The 21,679-nt window shown below is 33.8% G+C and overlaps 2 protein-coding genes across 4 annotated transcripts; one reads left to right on the top strand and one right to left on the bottom strand.

The window, feature by feature from the left end:
• Nucleotides 1-2,597: 2,597 nt before the first annotated feature.
• On the bottom strand, nucleotides 2,598-8,750 carry LOC108225629 (kinesin-like protein KIN-14C). Its single transcript, XM_064079537.1, has 19 exons — nucleotides 8,714-8,750; nucleotides 8,452-8,609; nucleotides 8,255-8,365; nucleotides 7,812-8,070; nucleotides 7,492-7,619; nucleotides 7,290-7,373; nucleotides 7,107-7,184; nucleotides 6,891-6,983; nucleotides 6,094-6,621; nucleotides 5,928-6,009; nucleotides 5,748-5,843; nucleotides 5,493-5,672; nucleotides 5,253-5,359; nucleotides 4,978-5,156; nucleotides 4,571-4,735; nucleotides 4,230-4,483; nucleotides 3,678-3,841; nucleotides 2,822-3,372; nucleotides 2,598-2,706 (listed from the first exon to the last, which is right to left on the bottom strand). Exons 1-19 carry the CDS (start codon nucleotides 8,748-8,750, stop codon nucleotides 2,598-2,600), a joined length of 3,363 nt encoding a protein of 1,120 aa, XP_063935607.1.
• A 3,528-nt stretch (nucleotides 8,751-12,278) lies between these two features.
• Nucleotides 12,279-19,138, top strand: LOC108224924 (carbon catabolite repressor protein 4 homolog 5). 3 transcript variants are annotated; one of them, XM_064080457.1, is made up of 14 exons: nucleotides 12,282-12,637; nucleotides 13,353-13,520; nucleotides 14,032-14,093; nucleotides 14,217-14,269; nucleotides 15,184-15,265; nucleotides 15,926-15,972; nucleotides 17,231-17,312; nucleotides 17,549-17,641; nucleotides 17,719-17,751; nucleotides 17,890-17,981; nucleotides 18,215-18,311; nucleotides 18,452-18,537; nucleotides 18,620-18,704; nucleotides 18,880-19,138. In XM_064080457.1, exons 1-14 carry the CDS (start codon nucleotides 12,433-12,435, stop codon nucleotides 18,946-18,948), a joined length of 1,254 nt encoding a protein of 417 aa, XP_063936527.1. In that variant the 5' UTR covers nucleotides 12,282-12,432; the 3' UTR covers nucleotides 18,949-19,138. The 3 variants fall into 3 exon arrangements, with proteins under 3 accessions (XP_063936528.1, XP_063936527.1, XP_063936530.1); XM_064080458.1 differs by lacking the exon at nucleotides 17,719-17,751 and having other exon boundaries at nucleotides 12,279-12,637; XM_064080460.1 differs by lacking the exon at nucleotides 13,353-13,520 and having other exon boundaries at nucleotides 12,502-12,637; nucleotides 14,028-14,093.
• Nucleotides 19,139-21,679: the final 2,541 nt, after the last annotated feature.

Raw genomic sequence — 21,679 nt, forward strand, 5'->3', positions numbered from 1 at the left:
AACTTAACATGGCGAGAGACATATATTTTATTTGTTTCTCGATTTAGATAAAGCATTCCGGGACGTAGAATACCCAACAAATATACAAGATATAAATCATGGATCAAATTTATTAAAGGTATATGGATGCAACCACGAGTAACAAAGGCATCCAAAACTTCGTAATTTGTGATAATTTGGAAGATGGACTGCAGTAGCAAACCTTAATATCCAGTATTTGTGAAGCATAGAAGCACGAGTTAAGAGTAAGTCGTGTATTCACAATACGACGATGGTGTTTTTCAGAATAACCATTATACTATGGAGTGTGTGTAAGAGAAGTAAGATGAATAATCCCACGAGAAGCAAAAAATGGATCAAGTCTCTTATATTCACCCCCATTATCACCGAATATGGTAACAACTGACCTTTGAAAACATTTCTTTAATTTTAAATTGAATTGAATAAAGACATCTTTAGAGTAGGATTTCTTTTTGAAGGGATAGTACCACATATATTTGGTGAAGTGATCAACCAAAAGAATATAGTACTTATAGCCATCATATGAGAGGGTAGGAGAGGACCATCCATCTATATAAATAACGTCAAGAGGACCACGAAAGGAAATAGAATTTTGATAAAGCGACATTTTGTGACCTTTAATACAATCATATGAGTTACAATGGAAACCATTACATTTAGGAAGGGAAATTAAAATTTGAACTAATAAGATGCAAAATAGAGTATGAGAGATGTCCTAATCAATGATGCCAATTACTAGTGGAAAGAGAGCAAGTGGCGATGTGAATGGCGGGTGAGGGTGGATAACATTCATGGATGCAATATAGAGATTATATTACGAGATACAGAAGGAATATAAAGAATATTTCTAAGATAAAAACGAGAAGGAGTTGAGAAAGATGTAGAACCTGTATTAGTCATGGATAAACCCAAACCATCTCCGATGATAAGTTCTTCCGTACCATCATACGGGGAGTGAAGAGCAGGTTTATCAAGATCATGGGTAACATGATGTGTTGCACCGCTATCAAGTAACCAACCATTTTGAGAACTATTTGACGAAGTGGCATCATATGCATGAGGGCGGTGGGAGGATCAGTATGGCTTTGATACATAACGACTTTGTGGTAGTGCTTGTGTGGCATTAGGCTGATTTGCAGGTGGGATGACATTAGGAAATTATTGTCGAAAAATAAGACAGTGAGTAGCATAACGTCCTTGAATACAACACCACTGATAACATCCCTGATAAGGACGAGAAGAACGAACCGGAGATTGTGTTGGAATAGGGAGAATGCCATTTGAATGATGAGTAAAAAGGTTTGGATGTTTATTCTTGAAGGTGTTTTTAGTAGCATAGTTGACAGTAAGGAAATAGTGTATTGGGGAAACTTTGTGTTTGATAGAGAGCTCTCGATTAATGAGTTTTTCATGTAATTCATCAAATGAGATGGGAGTGTCACGGGTATGAACAACATTGACAGCATTTTCATAAACTGGATCATTCAGTTGTTGAAGAATCCTATTTACAATATTATCACCACTCCAAGGGACGACCCCAGAGAAGCAAGCTGGTGATGTTTCAAAGATGTTCCTTGATTTGTTCGAGATGTTCTTTGGACAGGTTAGCAAAATTTTAGCAAGAGTTTGCCAGGACTCACGAGTGTTTTTGACATTGAGGGATGAAAGGGACAATAGCTGGTGACAAGGTTCTAACAAGGGCTCCAAGAATAAGTTTGTCCTTATGGAACCGTGTTGTATAAGTAGGATTATGAGACAAGGTTTGATCTTTGGTTAATGTTTTGGAGGGAGCAGGAAATGAACCATCAATGAATTTGTATATATCATATCCGAGAAGTGTTGTCTCTAGTTGAGTTTTCCATGAGATATAATTCATGGATGTGAGTTTGATTCTGTAATGAAGGGAAATAAAGATGAAGGATTTTGTAGGATCAGAATTATTGGGAATGGTGGATTGGGAATCAATAGAAGACATTGTAAAAGAAGCTGGTGGGGAATAAAAATGGTTCTAGGCTCTAATACCATAAGAGAGAACAATATTCAAGGTTTGAATTATATTGTATTCTATAAACGCAATTACAGGGATATAAAAAGATCAATTACTGTATTCATTCTCGCCATCTATCTAGCCTATTTAATGATCAGAATATATGCTTTAATTACAAATATTGTAGGATGAACCCTTCAGTATCTCTTGATTGCAGACATGATTTTAGCTAGCTGATACTTGAGTTTTGCAGAATCATCTCTATCACTACTAAGAATTCGCAATAGCTGATCGATACTATAAAGTCTGAACAGAACATTTTAGTTTCTAAAGAGGCATAATTTTACAATCTATAGAACTAAATACTAAATAAACTACTGAATAAACAGATAAAAGGATTAAACTAACTGAACCAAGGGAAGAAAAAGATGTGAGAACTGCAAAGGGAAAAAAGACCAAATTCTGTAATTCTATTGCTAGGTTCTCGTTGATTTATATCCCAAACTGTTACCACTTGGAGATTTTATCTGACCTGGAAAAGTTTGTAGAGTGTTAAATAGATCATTATTTGGGCCACATATATTTGATGCTAAATGTTAAAGAGGACTGTACCTATCGACTTTTTGGCAGCATCATTTGAAGGTTTTGCTGTAGTCGGTTTTGGAATAGAGCGAGGGATTCTGTTTGATGACTTAGGCCTGCAATAAATCATTTGAGAATCAAAAGCTATTTCTTACTCTCCAGTGCAATATAATCTTGTTCTCTAGTGCAATAGAGTTGCATAATATTAGAAAGAATGTAGGAATTTCCTACCTCATTGCACGGTCAGGTGCTCTTCGAATCTTTCTTACAACAGAGCCATCGCTGAATCCTCCCTCGCCTTCACTATCACTAATTTGTATGCCTTTGACATCTATAGACAAATTCTGATCTGTCATCTCGCCAACCGATCTTGAATGCCTAAGCAATGCCTTTTGGTTCTTGTTATCCAAAGACCGTTCAGGACTAAAAGAAGAATTCTTCGTACGACTCTCACCAGCAGATCTTGAATGCCTAAGAGATGCCTTTGGACGTTTGTTATCCAAAGACCCTTGTGGATTAACTGAAGAATTTTTTGTAATATTGTCCGGGGAGCTGCCCTGAATAAAAGCTGATCTAAAGCTTTTTCCAGAAGTTACTTTGGAGCTTCGTAATGGAGTGGCTGACGTGGACTTTTGAACTGAAGGCACAGATCCATACTTCGCTAATGCTGTAGTACTTTTCTCACCATTAACACCCTGACTACTATTCTTTTGATCTTTAAGCAGTTGCAACTGCTCAATCTTCTCATCTTTCTTTGCAATTGCGTCTTTCAGAGATGTAACCTGCAACAGATTGAAATGTGTATTAGCATCATTTTAAATATACGGTTTAATCAATGGTGTGCCCGGGGGCACATGCTAAGCACTAAAATCAATGAATTTGGATGGTTTTGATTGGCTTACACTCTTTAACAATGATAGACCCCCTGCATTTACAAAAACCACACCAACCAGAACCATCCAAATTCATAGATTTTAGTGCTTAGCATGTGCCCATGGGCACACACAAGACAAACCCTTAAATATAACTGGATTAGCTAAAGCACATGCTATTCATATCATAATATTAATCTGTACATATAAAGAACCTGTTCCATCAATTCTCGAAAATCTCTGCCCTCTTTGTTATTCCTTGCAGCACCAAGCTCAACTCCAGATACCCTTTCAGCAAATTTCAAGGTACTTAAGCTTTCGGAAAAAGAGGTAAGGTCAGGATTAAGCTGTATGAACATAAGTGTCTTCGCGTGACCACCTGTTTAAAATAGAAATATATGTACGATGCATAAAATTTTTATCAGCACTCTAATAATAGAAATCACCCGTTAATCTTTTATTTATATTTCTAGCCCTCTTTCTGTCACGAGATAAACCTTCTTCATTGGTTGAAAATGTAAATATTTTATCTCAATGTTTGAAAGATTAAAACACAAATCAACAGCTTGTAATGGAGAAATTATTAATCTTTTTGAAAGTACAAATATCCATCTATTAGTGCCAAAAGGGTCTGCACTACACACGAAAGATGAAGTAACTTTATGGAATTCTCTGTTTGTAGCAGATATATTGTGAGTAAAAAGTCATCGTCGAGGACATGTGCAGTATTTTGGATTCTATGTAGTTGGATATGCTAAGATATATACCAAGTGAGCTTTGAAGGACTTGAGTTAGCTTGCTATTTCGATATGGAATATGAGCACTCTTTTGTGATAAAGAAGATATGACGTCTCCAAGGGCAGATAAAGACTTATTAATATGTTGAGCTTCTTTCAGTGCGTCTCCGGTTGCCTCTGAACGATCTATTCTTTCACTTCCAGCAAGATCTACCAAGTGAAGACTACCACGCAAGACGGAACCAGTCTTCACATCCGTCCCACGAGCATGAATGGTTAAAATACTGCGTTATTGCATCCAAAAAACTACTAAAAATAACAATAAGAAACAAATCAAACTTTATATGAATATATAGGTCATAGTGAATAACCTATGTGATCGGCTACTTCTTGCATTCATGGAAGTTGCACTTTTAGCTCTGTTTTTCAATCCGAGTTCCATAAGGTCCAGCACATCTGAAGTTGATTGGACAGGTTGAATGCTAGCATCAGGTACAGCTAATCCATTTGGTTGGGAAGCCGTCAGAATCCCAAGTGTTTGCGAATCAAGGAATCCAAGAATTTCATCTTTAATAGAAAGATTAGATTTCTAAATTATCAAACTCATGAAATATATAAGAGATCTAATGGCAGCTTAGTAGCATCAAGCGCAAAGTTCAACTAGTTATACACCTAACCATACAAATTTTGCTGCAAAAAAAGGTGGATTTCATGCACCATTTGATCTAGTTTAGAAGCATGTATTCGTAAGATATGACAAAATATTGAGGAAGGATATCTTTTCTGTGAACCACCGCTTGTAAGTAAATCGCGCACTTGTTCGTTGTATATTTCAACCATTTGAATTGTTATTTCATATGTATAGATTCCCCCTCTTTTCTGAGATATTTGGAATAGGTCATTTAGAGCTCGATAGTTTACTCCCCAATCTTCTTCAGATGCACCATCAGGGCCAATCTGCAAAAACACTTGACTGCATGTAAGCAATGGTACTAGATCACAACATAAAAATTTATATATAAGATCAATAGGGAGGGGGAGGGGAGGTTATACCATTGTGTAGGTTTTCCCTGAACCTGTCTGTCCATAAGCAAATATACATACATTGTAACCATCCAATACTGATCGAATCAATGGACGGGTATCAGAATACACATCAACTGTCAACATTTAAGAGTGAAGTGGTGACCATAATTGCTCAAGACAAATGGCAGAAGGAATCATAACACATTTGCATGGACTGTGTATATTGTAGCATTATAACATATTTATTACAAAGTTAAGATGAAGAACCTTGAGTAGTTGTTGGGCCATAGACCTTGTTAAATTTGAATGAACGCGGACCTTCTTTCCCTTGTTTGGTTCGATCTACAACTATTAGCTCCCCATTTTCACCCACATATTCTACAATCGACTGCATTCCCATCTGTCCAGGCATGAAAGGCCTTATCCGACAATATACTCTGATACTTCCTATTCAAGAAAATACAAGCGTGAAATAAAAATACGAGCTTACATAAAATTGAGACTGTAATTAGGCAATTGTACCTTTAAGATCTTGGACCTCGTTGTGCAGCATCCTATTTTCATCTAAGACTGCATTATAGTTATTTGCTACCTTTTCTAATACTTCAATCTTTGCCCCTAAACATTATTGTAAATAATTAGTGAGAAAATGTATGACAAGTTCATTATATGCATCTAAGTTCACACTATAAAAGAGACAACCTAAATGATTAAAGTCCTCGGAGTAACTCTCTGGTATTGTTGCAATTTGATGCCTAATTGCTTGAGAAGAAGATTTCAACTCCTAAAAGATTCTGCCAGTTCATTATAGCATACAAGATAAACATAATTACCGAGGAAGAAAAGACATTATGTAGTGGCACTATACCCGCAATGCTCCAAGCTGAAATTCGATAAGTGTTTTGCATATGTTCTCTTTTTTGTTCAATTGCTCATTTCTGGATTCAGCATAGGCCTCCAGATCTTTAACTCTCTTTTTGGAATCTTCAAACTTCTGCGTAACTTGCTCTAGTCTTTTGGCAAGCTCTTGTTGAACTCCTATGGCTTCTGCTTCCATTCGTAAGCAATGCAGCTCATGATCCTTTTTAGTTATTTTTAAATCTTGCTTCAAACACAATATTTCGTTTGCACCCTTGGCTTCTACATTCACTTGTAAGCTGAGCTCCGCATACTTTTTCTTAAGCGCTTCAAGTTCTTGCTTCAGAACCGTAAATTTATTTGTTTCCTTGGTTTCTGTTTTAATTTGTGCCCGAAGCTGCTCATAATTTTTCTTAGCTATTCCTAGTTCATGCTTCAGAGTAGCAATTTCATTATGGTTGTTATTTGTCTGTTTTATTAACCTCTCCACATCTTGCTCCTCATCCTTATCACTTTCTCCGACACTGATCTTGTCCACCTAATATATCAATGATGAAAAGTGCACGTGTGTCTCAGGAATATAGAAGAACAAGAATGACAATTCTTATTCAAGCATACAAACAACAAAAAGAACTCGGAGGAGAACAATACAGAAACAAATGAGGTTGATACCTTCATGAATTGGAAGTGTTTTGCAACAAACTATAAAAATGCGTTAATAAATTGGTTATCGGGCTTTTTAACAGTTACAGTAAGAGATTTTTTTACTTAAAGTGTCTAAAAAATGCACATTCTAGTTATGATCACCTGTGCCTCTTGACAAGTCCCGCTTGCAAGGGCTTCAAGAACTCTAATTCTTGACTCATATTTTTCCTCACGAGCCTTGAACATGTTATTTTGCTGCAGGGCAGAAATGCAATAAAGTAATTAAACTCGAGTATTGAATATGAATCATAATTTACAAACTTTACAACATTACTGTTAATATGTGCTCTGAATGATTTAAAAACTTTATAACATTACAGTTCTTATGTGATCTGCTTGAGTGGAGATTCGCCGCTCTATCTCTTGAACGACTTTCCTTAATAGGCATGCCACACGCTGATGGAAAAAAAACTGATATTAGAATGTTGCACAACCTACTTGAAACCATTTTGAAGGAAAACATGATTCAGGTGTCATGCTTATGTTTCTCGATAGTCATACACCAGGTAATTCACTATTCTTCCTTTCAATGCTTTCATCAATTATTCCATTCATAAGGCTTAACAGTGACTGTGTTGGCGCATTCTGTAAATGAAATACCAGATAATCATATCATGACAGATTCAAAATATCACAAATAAATATCTGACAGATATTTGAATGTAATGTTTATGCCAAGAAAGAAAAAGTCCAGATAACATACATCTAAGCGAGCTGATTTAATTATTTCTGAAAGCGTTGCCGGGGGGAGATCTGCCAAGTGCCCATTTCTGTGCTGAAACACTTCATGAAACTTGTGGCCAGCATGATGTGGTAGTGTTGTTGATGGATCTATATCATAGAGGAAAATGCAAATGAGATATACAACTAACTTTCCAAGATTTTCAAGTAAAGTTAGACACCTAACAGAACAACATAAAACCATACAGTTTCTGCGAGAAAGTATAGTTTTCAGTAAAACCAACACGGTTGCATATATTAAAAACCAACTTAGGTATATAGAGAGAGGGTGCGAGAGCTTACGTGGCATGACAGAGTTAAGCTCTTGTGAGTTTGATGCACTTTTCCGTTTTTGTTCTCCCAGCTTTGCAGATGAATAATTTTCTCCATACTGAGAAGAATCACCATGTCCATACTGATGTACCGAAGGCTTTGATCTAATACTAGTACAAGTACCTGATGGATATGCTTTACCAGTTGTAAAAAGATCATACCCTCCAGCGTTAGCTATAAAATGTGCTCTAAGTGAGAACAGACAATCTACGACAGTCTTTAATGATCCCTGAATTAATAAAACATATGTAAGAAAAACTAGCCTATGGATATCATATTTAAAATTTTAATATTGCAAATATTAGGATGTTTAATCTCTGTATAGATAAAAAACAATTAACTCCATGAAACTGCTTCTCAATCATATTACTCAGAACAATATTAGTATATGATACGACTGAAAGCAGTTTTACCTTTTCTAGGTCATCAACTTGAAATCTAGGCAACTCCATCTGGTCCATAGCCATAAGAAACTTTTTAACATTTTCAATGCCCATTTTTGAAGCATGATCAACACCACTTAACTAAGAACAAAATATGAGTAAGAGAACCATCAGAACTACAGCTAATATGAACAGAAAATATAGGCAAGATAAAATCATCCAAGTACCTCAATAACTGAACCAGGTCTCAGTTTATTCAGTATCCTACATAAAACGCTACCATCTAGCAACACCGCTCTCAACTCATCATCAGAAGAATGTACCGGCAAGTTAACATCAGAAAGTGTACAATTTAACCACTCTATCAACGCTTCCCTCTGCTTTTCTGCAGGACCAGTTTGGAAAAAACCATGTCACCGTGGTAACTTCTCCTCAAATAAAATAAAGAACGAGCAAGAGAAAAATCAGTACTTCACATATCATTAGTACCGTATCTAGGTGATGCAGATCCCGATACATCATTCATTTTACAGATTCAGAGCTAGAATCTGACCATGCTATCACAATACACATGCAGAGAACATTGATATCTTCAACCAGAACAAGTATTCTTATATACTTAAGAATGACCTAAAAAAAATACAGTTTTACAAAGTTAGCATCAAAGAAATTGAACCCAATCTGAAACATGCTTAAATGACTAAAACTGCATAAACAGGATTCATTAAGCTCTAAAAAGAGTAAATATTCAGTAGTAAAATTCATTTCACAGAGTAAAAAAAGAAAGTTAACCATTTCGAAACCTAATTTTAATAGCCCACTTGAACAACAAACGTTTATGTAAGTCTGTTCACAAAACCATGCATCCACAGCATAACAAACAAGAATCAAAAAGATTCTTGGGAATTACATGCAGAAAGAAAAGATGGGCCAAAATAAAATTTTACAGACAATGGAAAAAAGGTGCAGAATTTAAATCATACCCAAGAAAACTTACAGAAGCATGCAGCAACAAGAAACACTGAAATTGAAGAGCCACAGAAGAAACAAAGAAGAGCAAATTAAATATGTATAAAATCAAAAAATAGAAAAATAGAATTTAAATTGTTGATAAATGAAAAAAATGGTTGAGTTTCCTTTTTTAGTGATGTAACCTGTCCGCATTCCGTGAAAGTAGCAGCACAAGTCTCCTTGTTTCTCCATCTATTAGACTCCTAGGTGGTCTGCAACTCTTGCACTCTCTCTTCTCTGTTTTCCCACGTTTTATTTTTGCACCAACTCTTCATATTATTCTTTTCCTTCTATATATTTTTCCAAATAGTAAAGTGGCCGAACTTTATTCATTTATTATTTTGGTGTTGTAAATTTAAATTTACAATACAGTGGCTATATATTGTCTTAATTCATCAAAGAGTTGGCTAATGGCCACTTTTTTAGGAAAAGAACATTATTTTTTCTCAGAAAAGTGGCCCTTAGCTATTTCTTTGAAACATAAAAATAAAGTCTGGCCACCTATTTGTAAATTTGAAATTTCGGCCACTAAAATGAAAAAACGGATAACGTTCAGTCACCAATTTGCATTTTACTCTATGTGTATTAGCTAAAAATATATAGTCTTCCAACCATCACAAATGTTAGAAAAACATTTAGATATCCTTCATTTGATCTTCTATATTTGTTAAATTTGTAACAATTTGTGCCTTATTTTAACCTAGCTATACCTATATAATATTAAGTCCAATAATATTAGTTTTTTATGACCCAAATTTATTAATTATTTTAACATATCACATATTTATAAAAATACTAGTAAATATGATATAATGAGTATTTTATATGTAAGTAATTTTGATTTTGTTTTTTTATCATATTATTATATTCAATATATTTTCATTATATATATACAATTTTAATTTGTATTGAATAAGATATTAACTAAATTTGTTTTAACTTATAAAATCTCCATATATATATGATTGTTATTCTAACATTATATTTATTGAATATATATTTTATTTTATTAAATTGAAAATAATAATATTTTGTTAACAATTCTTTCGCAGCTATTTCTTGTAAAAAAACTCATTTCAAATATATCTTTTGAAATTTAAAAATAAAAACAAAAAATACTTTTTCAATATAGCTAAATTTTTTTTATATATTATCTGAAATACTATGCTACATGACACATAGATTCTTTTTGCTAACAATTTTCCACCTAAGAGATTTTCTAACGATATCAATGTGAGATGTACAAGTGATATTAGGTCCCAAGTTGAAAATTTGTGATATATGAAAAGGTACCCGTTTTGTAGCATGTTTAATTTGTACAAATAATACAATTACTATTGATCTATACATAATTCGCTTTGAAACCATTGTCAATTATGTTTTCGTTCTCCGAGTTTAAAATATCGGATTCAATATCATATTGGATTCATGGCTTCTCAGAGTTCTTATGTACTGAATTGGCTATTGGATTTAATATTGGTGTGCTTAAACCTGTGGACTTGCAAATCTGTGGTGCATGGCTCCGGAGCAAATATGTTCACATAAATCATATTAATTAACATCATGTAGTGATGCATTTAACTATGTTTGTATGCATTTAATTATGTCAGTAACCAATTTCCTTTTGATTGACTACTATAAAATAAGCTTTTAGCTACATGCACGAGCAGATACTTAGCTATACAAGATGGTCGTAAAAAAGATAGCACTACGAGGACCAGTACAAATTTATAGCAAACCAATATCATCTTGTCCAAATATGCAGCTTGTTTTGGGAAGTACTCTAAAAGTCAGCTTTCATCACACAAACAAGATCCTTACCCTTATTAATAACGTACTTTTTGGTTGCAACAACTTGAGATTTGAAGATAAGGTACTCAAAAATAGCTACAAGCAACAAGCATTTGCAAATTTCAGTAATAACTTCAGCACCGGGCAATATTGGTCAATTAGACAATAAAACGTGTTGTGAATGTGATGACAAAAAAAACTGATCCAAGGTTTTTGATCAATGTGCTTATAACTCATAAATTGTATTTTGACAATTTTGATATAATTGTAAATAAATAAAAAACCCTTTATCACATAAATTGTATTTTGATATAATTCATAAATAAAAATATGACTCAATTAATTTTTCTAAAATCTAAGATTGATTATAAAAGGATAAATTATATGTATTCTTTTTTTTTTGAAACTAATTATATGCATTGTTAGAAAAATGTATCTTCAATAAATATTGCAGTTATAATAATAATTAATACACAAGTTATGATAAGAAATGTAGAAATGTAGAAAGTAAATAAATCTATTTATTATCCTCTAAGCTCTTGCTTCGGAAAAAAAAACTTTGGTAAGAGCATCTCCAACCACACAAAGCCCTTGGCTAAAAAATGAGTTAGCATTCCAAAATTAAAAATATAGCCAACGTCCTGAATAGCACTCCAATCACATTAATCTGTTATCTATAATTTTAGCCAACCTCATGTGGATGACTATACAGTATTTGTCGAACCTCTACAGGTCTGTAAGAAATCTGTAGGAAGATTACACATCATTTATTACCATATTAAATTGATATATTCTATTTTAACAATTTAAAATATTAATAACATATTATTTTTAAATTATAACCAACCCGTATAACCAATACCATTGAAGCAAAATGTCTTAGAAGTTCAGCGAATTTTACATAACGTCTTACGAGTCCGATTTAGCCAACGATTAACACAGTTGGAGATCCTCTAAAATGGATAAAAGAACAAAGGGTCCTGTTCCTTGCCAACCGGTTGCCAGGAAGGGGTTATCTAACACACTGTACGGGGGCCATTAGATTTAGATTTCAAGGGCTCAGATCCAATTTGAGTTTTCAAGAGATCCGATATAAATATCCGCGGAAAGGAAATTTTCCTTTCCGCGGGTAGCGGATAATGTCCGCGGATGCATTCAAAACTCAAAATTGGATCTGAGCCCTTGAAATCTAAATCTAATGGCCCCCGTACAGTGTTAGATAACACTTTCCCGGCAACCGGTTGGCAAGTAACAGGACCCAAGAACAAAATGAAACTAAACCCTAATTTGACTATCCAGTTAATTATCTTCTACAACAAACAATCATCCTCCTCCAAATATACACACCTATACATACATTCTGCCTCGATAATCCCACCAAAAGATCGCGTTTGAGTGCCGGAATCATGAGAAATCACGGCAAAGATGGATATAATCGATACCATGTTAACAAGAAGCGGAGGTGGGACCCACCAGTTGAATCTTGCTCAACATCAAAGAAAAGAAGGTGGAACCCACCAGTTGAATCTTCGTCAAAGAAGTTAAAAAGCGGTTCAGATCATGTTCCTCGCAAATGGGTTTATGCTAATGATGATTATTCACATTGCAAAGGTCTTGTTTTTATGTTTTTTATATTTAATTATACGGGTTTTCAGTTTTTATGTTGTTTATTTAATTTTTGTTGTTTATGATTTTGGTGAATTTGTGTGATATTCTTGCGTTTGTGAATTTTGGGTGGTAAAAATGTGATCTTTAAGTGAATAAAGAATGCTGTCTTGTTGAATTGTAGTGCCAAGGGTCGAAAAAATGTGATGCATTTTAAGATATGTAAATATATAAATTGCTGGAATCGTGGTTATGGATTACGGAGTGATATATGATATGAGTCGATTGTGTGGAAGCTAATGTAACATAATGTGTTTGGGAGTAATTGTAGGTAGTGGTTTTCTGTGGATTGGTAGGTAGCAAAGATTTGGAGTCAAGGTGGTAGTTTTTTTTTCTTTTTTAAAGTTAGTTGAGTGGCATCCTTGGCTCTTGTTTTTCTGCGTTTTTTTTTGTTAATGAATCAGATAAGATCCTCTGGGTTTTGTTTATCATGGCCTTGCACTCCAACTTTCTCATTTCTTATCCTTTCCAGTACTTACTTCCTTTCAGTTTAAAGAGAAGATGACAAAATCATTTGGTAGTAAAAATATGGTCAGGATATTCCACGATATAGCTGCAGGCAATGTGTATTAATGTAATTGAACTTTCATGGTACACCTTCGCTTTATTAAGTGTGACCATTTCATAACACTCTTTCTTACATATTAAGTTTACTATGCAGACAGAGTGGTTTTTGTATCATACAACATATTAGGTGTTGAAAATGCAACGAAGCATCCAGACCTGTACTACAAAGTCCCCCAAGAGTTTCTTGATTGGGACTGCAGAAAAGAACAGCTATGCTCAGAGATCTCTAAATACAATCCAAGCATACTGTGTTTACAGGCAAGTATGAGTGTCATTCTTAGAGTTTAGTTCTCGACTTTTGAGTGAATCTAATTAGAACTCAGGCTTATGGCTGTGTTTAGAACGCAAGTCAGGCCATCAGTGAAAGCTGAAGATAATACACCTTAGAAGCTTGTAGAAGAAGATAAAGAATGACAATTAATTGAGAAATATATAGAGAAATGTAGAGTGAGAAAGTTCATAATCCAACACCTCATACTTTCTTTCAGATTCATCTATCAGTTCAATACACACATGGAGGCACCTACAGGATATAGCATTTTTGATTCCTATATATTTTAAAAAGAGTAAAAAAAATAGACAGGTTCTTCATTGTGCTTATTCTAACAATGTATATATTACTGCCAATAAGCCATTAATCTAATTTCATGGGTGCTGAAGAGTAAAAACAATAGACAGGTTATTAATTCTTATTATGACTTGACTTAATATGTTACATATTAAATAGCTATACATATTTATATATTTATATATGATATAATGGTCGCAGGAAGTCGATCGTTATGATGATCTAGATAAATGTTTTCAAGAAGATGGCTATACAGGTGTTTACCAGGTGCACATTGAACTCTTTCTATGCATCCTTGAACTAACTTGTTTCACTTCAAGGTTTTAATGTAGTGTTCTAATTTTATAAACATGTTTGCTAATTGATTTGATATCATTTACCCTCTACAAGGCTCGTACAGGTGAATCATGTGACGGGTGTGCAGTATTTTGGAAAACCGAGCAGTAAGGGTCTATAATACTCTACTAGCATAATTGATTTCTTTTTCATACTTTCTTATTATATTGGATGCTTGTATTGTCTTGATAGAGTTAGTGATGGCCTGATGAGAAGTATGCTTCTCTAAATCTCGAATTTAAGTACCAGCTTACTTGATAGGAAACTTGAGTTTAAATTTGACTCAACTTCTATCATGTTTCTTAATTAGAATTGCATAAAAGCTGGATAAGTTTATATAAGCTTTGTTGTCGGGTCTCAATGCACGGATCTGGTTCATGGAGACTATAATCAGAGTTGGGACAATTTGCAGATTGGCTATGTTGTACACCTCGAGTCCCTTTAGATTTATGTGATGTTTTGAAGCGTCTTCGAAAGTAAGTAGGAAAAGATAGTAATAAATTATTAATTATAACAAGCTAAAAGGGTTATTAATCCTAAAACTAATAGACATGTAATAATGTATGAATCTGACTGACATAGTAATTAGCGTTTTCTATCTCGCTCCGGATTCATCATTTTCAGGAGGTTTTGTAGGATTATTTCCTAGTTAGCTTGCTCTACTATTTGGTTTATTGTTTTCTTTTCTAATTAGATTTTAGATGGTAAGAATAGTTGTGCTCCACTGTCAGGAATGGCCTATCTTAGTTGTTGATATTATTTACTGGTTCATGGGATCAATTTGTCTTTTTAATAGAGAGGATGAAGGACAGGGTAGGGAAAGGTGGAGGCAGTCAGGTTGGTTAAGTGAAGAGGTGGGACAAGGGAGGGAGGGAGTAAAGCACAAATAACAAAACATATAGGTTGCCACTTGATAGTCGACTATGATGACTTCAACTTATATATCCTGTCTTTTTGCTTATCATTGCCATAGATTTTCTTCACCTCTTCTCTTAATTGATAGCTGACCATAATTTCACAGATTTACTGTTCTACATGTCGAGAACATCGAGTTCAAAAAGTTTGGTCTACGTGACAATGTTGCTCAATTTTGCGTTCTAAAGGTATATAAAGTTTGTATTCCCATTTCTTTGTGGTATGAAGATGTTTTAGTTGCAGATCAGTGTATATATGATTTATCTTTTCTTTTTGTGGAAACAAATTTAAGAAATTAATGCATATGGTGTTTACCCTTAGTTTGTGTTCTGAAGGTATGTAAAGTACGTGTTCTCATTTTTTTGTGGTATGAAGATCTTTTAGGTTAAGATCACGGTTTCCTTATTTTATTAAGAAATTGATTTTTTGTGGTATTGTGCGAGAATAAATTTACAGAATTAGCCTGGTTAAAGATGCCAGATACATCTTGCACAAAATTGTGAATATCGTGCTATTTAAGTCGAGACCAAAGTCATCTATTATTTATAGAATGACTTGCAGCGATTCCCCTCTCTTGCCATTAGAGCAGTAAACAGGCATCATTAAATTATTGTAATACTAATGTCTCTTGGTATTATTTTTCGTGTTTGTCATAGTTGTTGACAACGAAGCTACCTTGTTCAGCGTCATGGACTGTCAAAAACTGATAATATGATATTAGATAACTACTCACTCTAAATGTTGCACAATAATTTACAATACTTTACATAACTGAAGATACTTGTCCAATATATTCATCATCATCAACTTTAGCTAACTCTTGGTTTCATTTTCCTGAATGTGTCCAGTTAAATAACAAGGATCCAAATAAGAGCGGAGATGGTGAAACACCAGGGTAAGTTATAGTTCTATGAAGATTGAGCTGCATACTAAATAATTGAGAGTTAAAAATTCCATTGAAATCTTTATAAAGTAATCTTTCAATGCTAATAAGAATGAAAAAGATTAACCCAATAAAGTGGTTTACTCGGCCTTATTTTTTCATAAATAATGTATTTTTTCATAAATAACGAGGGCATTTGTTTCCTTCTGGCTAAAATGAGATAATGTTCCTAGTGCTTGTCTCATTGTATTTAACTTATCCTCATATATGGGTTTCTGTATCTTATGCTGAAATGTAATAATTTGACGGGTCGTGACTATTAGTCTAATAGCAAATCAATTGACTCACCTTGAATTTTGCTTGTATTAGAGTTATCTACATTGTTTGACTACTGGTGTTAAGTAGACCTGGCAATTTCGTACACGACATGAATGAACGACACAAAAATTTCATGTTTGTGTTTGCGTTTTTAGTACACGACATGAAAGTAAAGGATCCTAATTTCGTGTCGGTTTTGGGTTTACACATCGGGTACACGACACGACACGAAGGTACACGATATAATTAATCAAATATAATAATAGATAATTAATAATATATAGTAATAACATGATTTATATAATTTTATTTTAATAGCAGGTTTTATAAGTAACATTGGTATAATATTAAATAATATATAAAATTTAAATAAATATCAATTTTTTAAAATATTAAAATTAATTTAATGTTTTATTTTTTCGTTCCGTGTACATTTCGTGTCATGTACTATTAAGCACACAAAAGTTCCGTGAACTTCATGTTGTGTCGTATTGTTCCGTTTTTTTTGTGTCGTGTTCATGATTGGATTTCATTTCAGGTACACGAATTCATTTCGTGTCGTGTTTGTGTTTGGGTACTAGGTACACGACACGAATTGCCAGGTCTATTGTTAAGCGTTTATGACAGCCCTTTGACTATTAATGTTCTTTTCTTGTGTATAGTGGTTGCCTCTCCCTTTTTTATGCCCGTATATGCTTACATGTTTAGGTATGTAATGGTTGTGTTATTTGCCTGAAATGGATAGAATCAAGAGAGTGATGCATGAAGTATTCAATACTGGATCTTAAGATCAGTAACCCGTCTCCTTGAAAATCAATAGAAGCAAAAGCTGTAGTGTGGAAATATTTATATGTTCCTTTCTGACCTTGTACTTGCAGGACATTCATGAATGTTCTTATATCTGCGTAGAACAATTTTCTTATATTTAACTGATATAGAACATTATGTTCAGGCTAATGTCCTCTCGAATCTTGTTGGTTGGTAATATACATGTTCTCTACAACCCAAAACGGGGAGACATCAAGTTAGGCCAGGTATTCAACTTCCTAGAATCTCATGGTTTGTCAAAGATAATGTCAGCAAATAAGTGCAGTATAGGATAGCTGAGTATTGCTTCTATATTCACCAGAGTCAACAAGTGTGATTATGACCTTATTGGATATATGACTACATTAGAGGTGTACAGAAGTATAGTATATTAGTGTTTAACAAATACTCCCATTAGTAACAGTTCTTATAATATGAGCTGATTGAGTATTGAAACCTGTAGGTCCGTTTGTTTCTGGAGAAGGCCCGTGAACTATCCCAGCAATGGGGCAACATACCAATTATACTTGGTGGGGACCTTAATAGTATGCCACAGGTATTTTACTAACACATCATATCTAAGTGCACTGTACCAATTTTATTATATGCTTATATGCTCTCATGTAATGTCAGAGCGCAATGTATCAATTCCTATCATCTTCTGAGGTGAGTCTTCTGTTCTTGGTCTCACCTATGACACACCTATATAAACTAGATTATTTTATAATTTAGCATTCTTCTGTGAATACATTCATGCTAGAGTGCATGTATTTTGTGGCCTTCAAAAATTTGCATTTGTTGCAGTTGGACATTCGGTTACATGACCGAAGAATTATATCTGGGCAGATCGCTCCATTTGAGTATCGAGGATATATATCCTGTAAAAGAAACATCGGGTATGTTATGAATTTTACTTCCCTTCTCCATATTTATGTTTGAATGCCTTGGTCACCAGCAGAGGAACATACTCTATGCATTCCAAACTGAAATCTAAATTTGGTCATCATATGGGAGCTAATAGGCAGGTCCTAATATGGAGAAATTAGCGTGATATTTTCTTAGAATCAGCTTCATAAGTAAACTGGCAACATATAATTATTCTATGCCTATCTAAAAAATTATGAAACAGGTGGAGTGCTGAAGAATCAAAACTAGCCACTGGAACTAAAAGTGGGACACATGTCAGACACCAGCTTAAACTTCACAGTGCATACATTGCTGTTCCTGTAAGATTAATGTGTCGATATAATGTTGTCTTTATGATATAATAACATGCCTTGTACGGTAAATAAAGGTCGCCTACGTAATTTAGAACAGGTCAGAGTTGATATTTACTTTCATATGCTTATATTCATTTTTGTTCCAGGGAAGCCCTAGAACAAGGGATGTATACGGAGAACCTTTGGCAACATCATACCATTCCAGATTTTTGGGAACTGTTGATTATATATGGTACACACCTATCTGTTCATAAAGCTGAACATTGGCTATATATACCTTTCAGTTATTATCAATGATAGTGGTGATGTAACAGGCATACGGAGGACCTTGCTCCTGTTAGAGTTCTTGAGACCCTATCCATCGACAATTTGAGACAGTTAGGAGGGCTTCCAAGCAAGGTAAAACTTGTAGATATAAATAAGCATACAGTATAAACATTGTGTTATAGTGTCAAGACTCAAATCTTCTGTGTATTGATGTTATCCCCTGTTTGATAAACAATGAACATAATTACATAGCTGTATTAAAGTTGTTTTCCTGCACTTTTAAAACCTGATATAATCTCTTTTGCAGAATTGGGGTAGTGACCATCTTGCTCTTGTATGTGAACTGGCTTTTATGGATGACTGTATTAGTGACTAGAGTTACAAATTTATTTTATGTTGTATGTGGCACAGCTTATTTTCACCTGTTCAAATTATTATAGAAGAAATATTATAAAGCTCTCTAGGCTGGTTGTATTAATTAAAGATTAGGAGTAAGTTCTCGAAAATCACCTGTGAGCTGTATATTGTACAAGATATTATCTTTATAAAAGAAATATTATTGATTATGAACCGAGTATATTTTACAAGATCTCATCTTTATGGCTTATGCACTTGCTTGTTCAAGTGCATCAGAGAGAAGCTGTCAAAAGGTTAAGCTGATGTGCTATTCGGGTATATTGTTCTCCACCCTATGTGTAAACTTTAGGGTGACTTGTTTTTAATTTCAAGATTTTCATAGATTGCAGATGCTTTAGCTTACTTGGATTGTTGCTTTTAGTATGTTTTACTAGAAAAGATTTGATGTCAATTTATTAAGACAGCCCTAGTGAATCTTATTTTTGCTTTTAGTAGGTTTTATGTTAATTTGTTGATTATCATATTTAGAAAGCAGTAGTGATTGTAGCGAACATGTTGTATCACTTGTCAAAAGGCGATTGTGGCAGGAAAAGCATTTAGCAAGTAACAAGATGACTACACCAAATTTGGTTATTTTGATAAAATAACGAAATTTGGTGTAAATAAAATCCTTAATATCCACCAGATGGTTCAGAATATAGAATTTCATACTATCTGATGATTGTTCGTCTGCAACTATCCACTCGATTTTCCTACTTTCTTTACAAGAAGGATCCCAAGACAGCATTAGTGTTTGGTTACATTGATATTTTCCCAAAAATTAAGGGGCTCTTATTCATAGCAATCCCTCACACATGTGAAACTCGACCTCGAGCTAACATTTAGTCATTTAGATATGATAAAATATCATCATAATCAAGTTCAAATAATTCTATCGGCTTCTTGACATGTTACACAAATTACATATTTGAAATCCTCTAACTAATCAGCAAGTTTTTTCAGATAATTCTTGGATGAATCCTTTGTCATCTTGACTAATAATTGGTAACACATAAGGTGTGACAATTTCAACCTCCTTTGATCCATTATTTGAAGTAATAAGTACCCTAAATTAAACAATGAGTTCAACAAATCTTTATCTTCTAATGAATAAAAATTATATATCTTACCATCGTTGTCATTGATAAAGTCATACGATCCATACCAATATTATTTGAAGTTATAGTATGCTTATTCACATGATGCCAAAATCATAAACTTCATTTGTCTTATTTAATGATATATAATTTGTCATAAGTAACGATTCTAAAATTAGGTCATATTTGTCACCATCAGTACAAAAATTAACAATTTTAAGACATATCGAGGACTTTCTTTAATGTGTTTTCCCTACATCTTCATTTTTATCTTTTATCACCATCAGTGGCGGACCCAGGATTAAAATTGAGTGAGGGCACGATATTTAAATAATAAGAGAACTAACAAAAGGTGTGTAATATTATAGAGAAAAAGAGAAATAATTTTCAACTTAAATTTCCTCCTTTAGAGTTTACATCTTCTGAAATCGGTGATTCTTCATATATACGATTGTACTTTACACAATGTTGCTGTTTATTTTCAATTTACTTCACTACTCTGATCTCTGAGTTTTTAAGACGAGTGGCCTTACCGGGCATATTGATTTCTGGGGGCACGCATGTATGTGTTTAAAGTATATAAATAGCGGGCTGCAAGTGACTGGGGGCCAATGCCCCCAATGTGTATTCTGTAAGTCCGCCACTGATCACCATATCACCTTTTCAAATTATGTATAGACAGAAAATTTTAAAAACTCGTTATCACACTTCCTTCTACCACTTTTTTGTACTCACTTGATTATCATGTTTTGATTGAAGACATTCATCGAACGCATTATCATCAAGTCCATAATACTCAACCATATCATTCTCTTGCTTGCATTCGTAAAAGTCTTAATTAGAATTCTTTTTTCAAGATCTTGGTGTAAAAAAACTATCATCATCACACCCTTCATACACCTCCAACTCTTGATAGGCTTTTTCCCTTTTCTCTTTCGATTCTATTGATGACAAAATCATCAAAATAAAGTCAAATCATTAACTTTGTTAGATACATATTTGGCTCATGCAATTTCAGGAAATATCCATAACCAAAAAATCTTTCTACCAATTCATGTGAAAAAAAAAAATCATTTTAAAGAACCCCACCAAAGATAAGAAGATCCAATTTTTTTTTTGGGGGTGTTTTTCAAACTTTTTTTATAGAAATTTGATGTGAATCTCTTTATGGGTTATGGTGCACATAAAACTTATTTTTTTGAGATGACCAAAATCATAAGATTTGTTGAGGAAAAATTCTTCAACTTTATTCTTGTTGGCTCTAGTCTTTTTTTTATAATTGTTGGCTCCAGTCTTTTTGATCTTTATATTGTTGAAGATATCCTTATTGATTTACACATGAGGAACAACTTCATATTGACTATCCACACGATTAGCCATTAAACCAAGTAAAACCTAATTCTGATGTCACTTGACGCAGAACAAAGGTAGGATCAACAAAAGTATATATTTAATAATACACATGAATTCGCTAACACGAATGCGAACAAGATAAAATTGGAATCCACCAAAAAAGATGAGAAAACTCTCTGTTTTCATGATTGTTTGATGATTGCACATAAATATTCACATCTTAGTCATCATTGTGATCTTGGGATGAAAACTATCAATATT

Source organism: Daucus carota, chromosome 6, assembly GCF_001625215.2.
Source record: "Daucus carota subsp. sativus chromosome 6, DH1 v3.0, whole genome shotgun sequence".
Classification (NCBI taxonomy): domain Eukaryota; kingdom Viridiplantae; phylum Streptophyta; class Magnoliopsida; order Apiales; family Apiaceae; genus Daucus; species Daucus carota.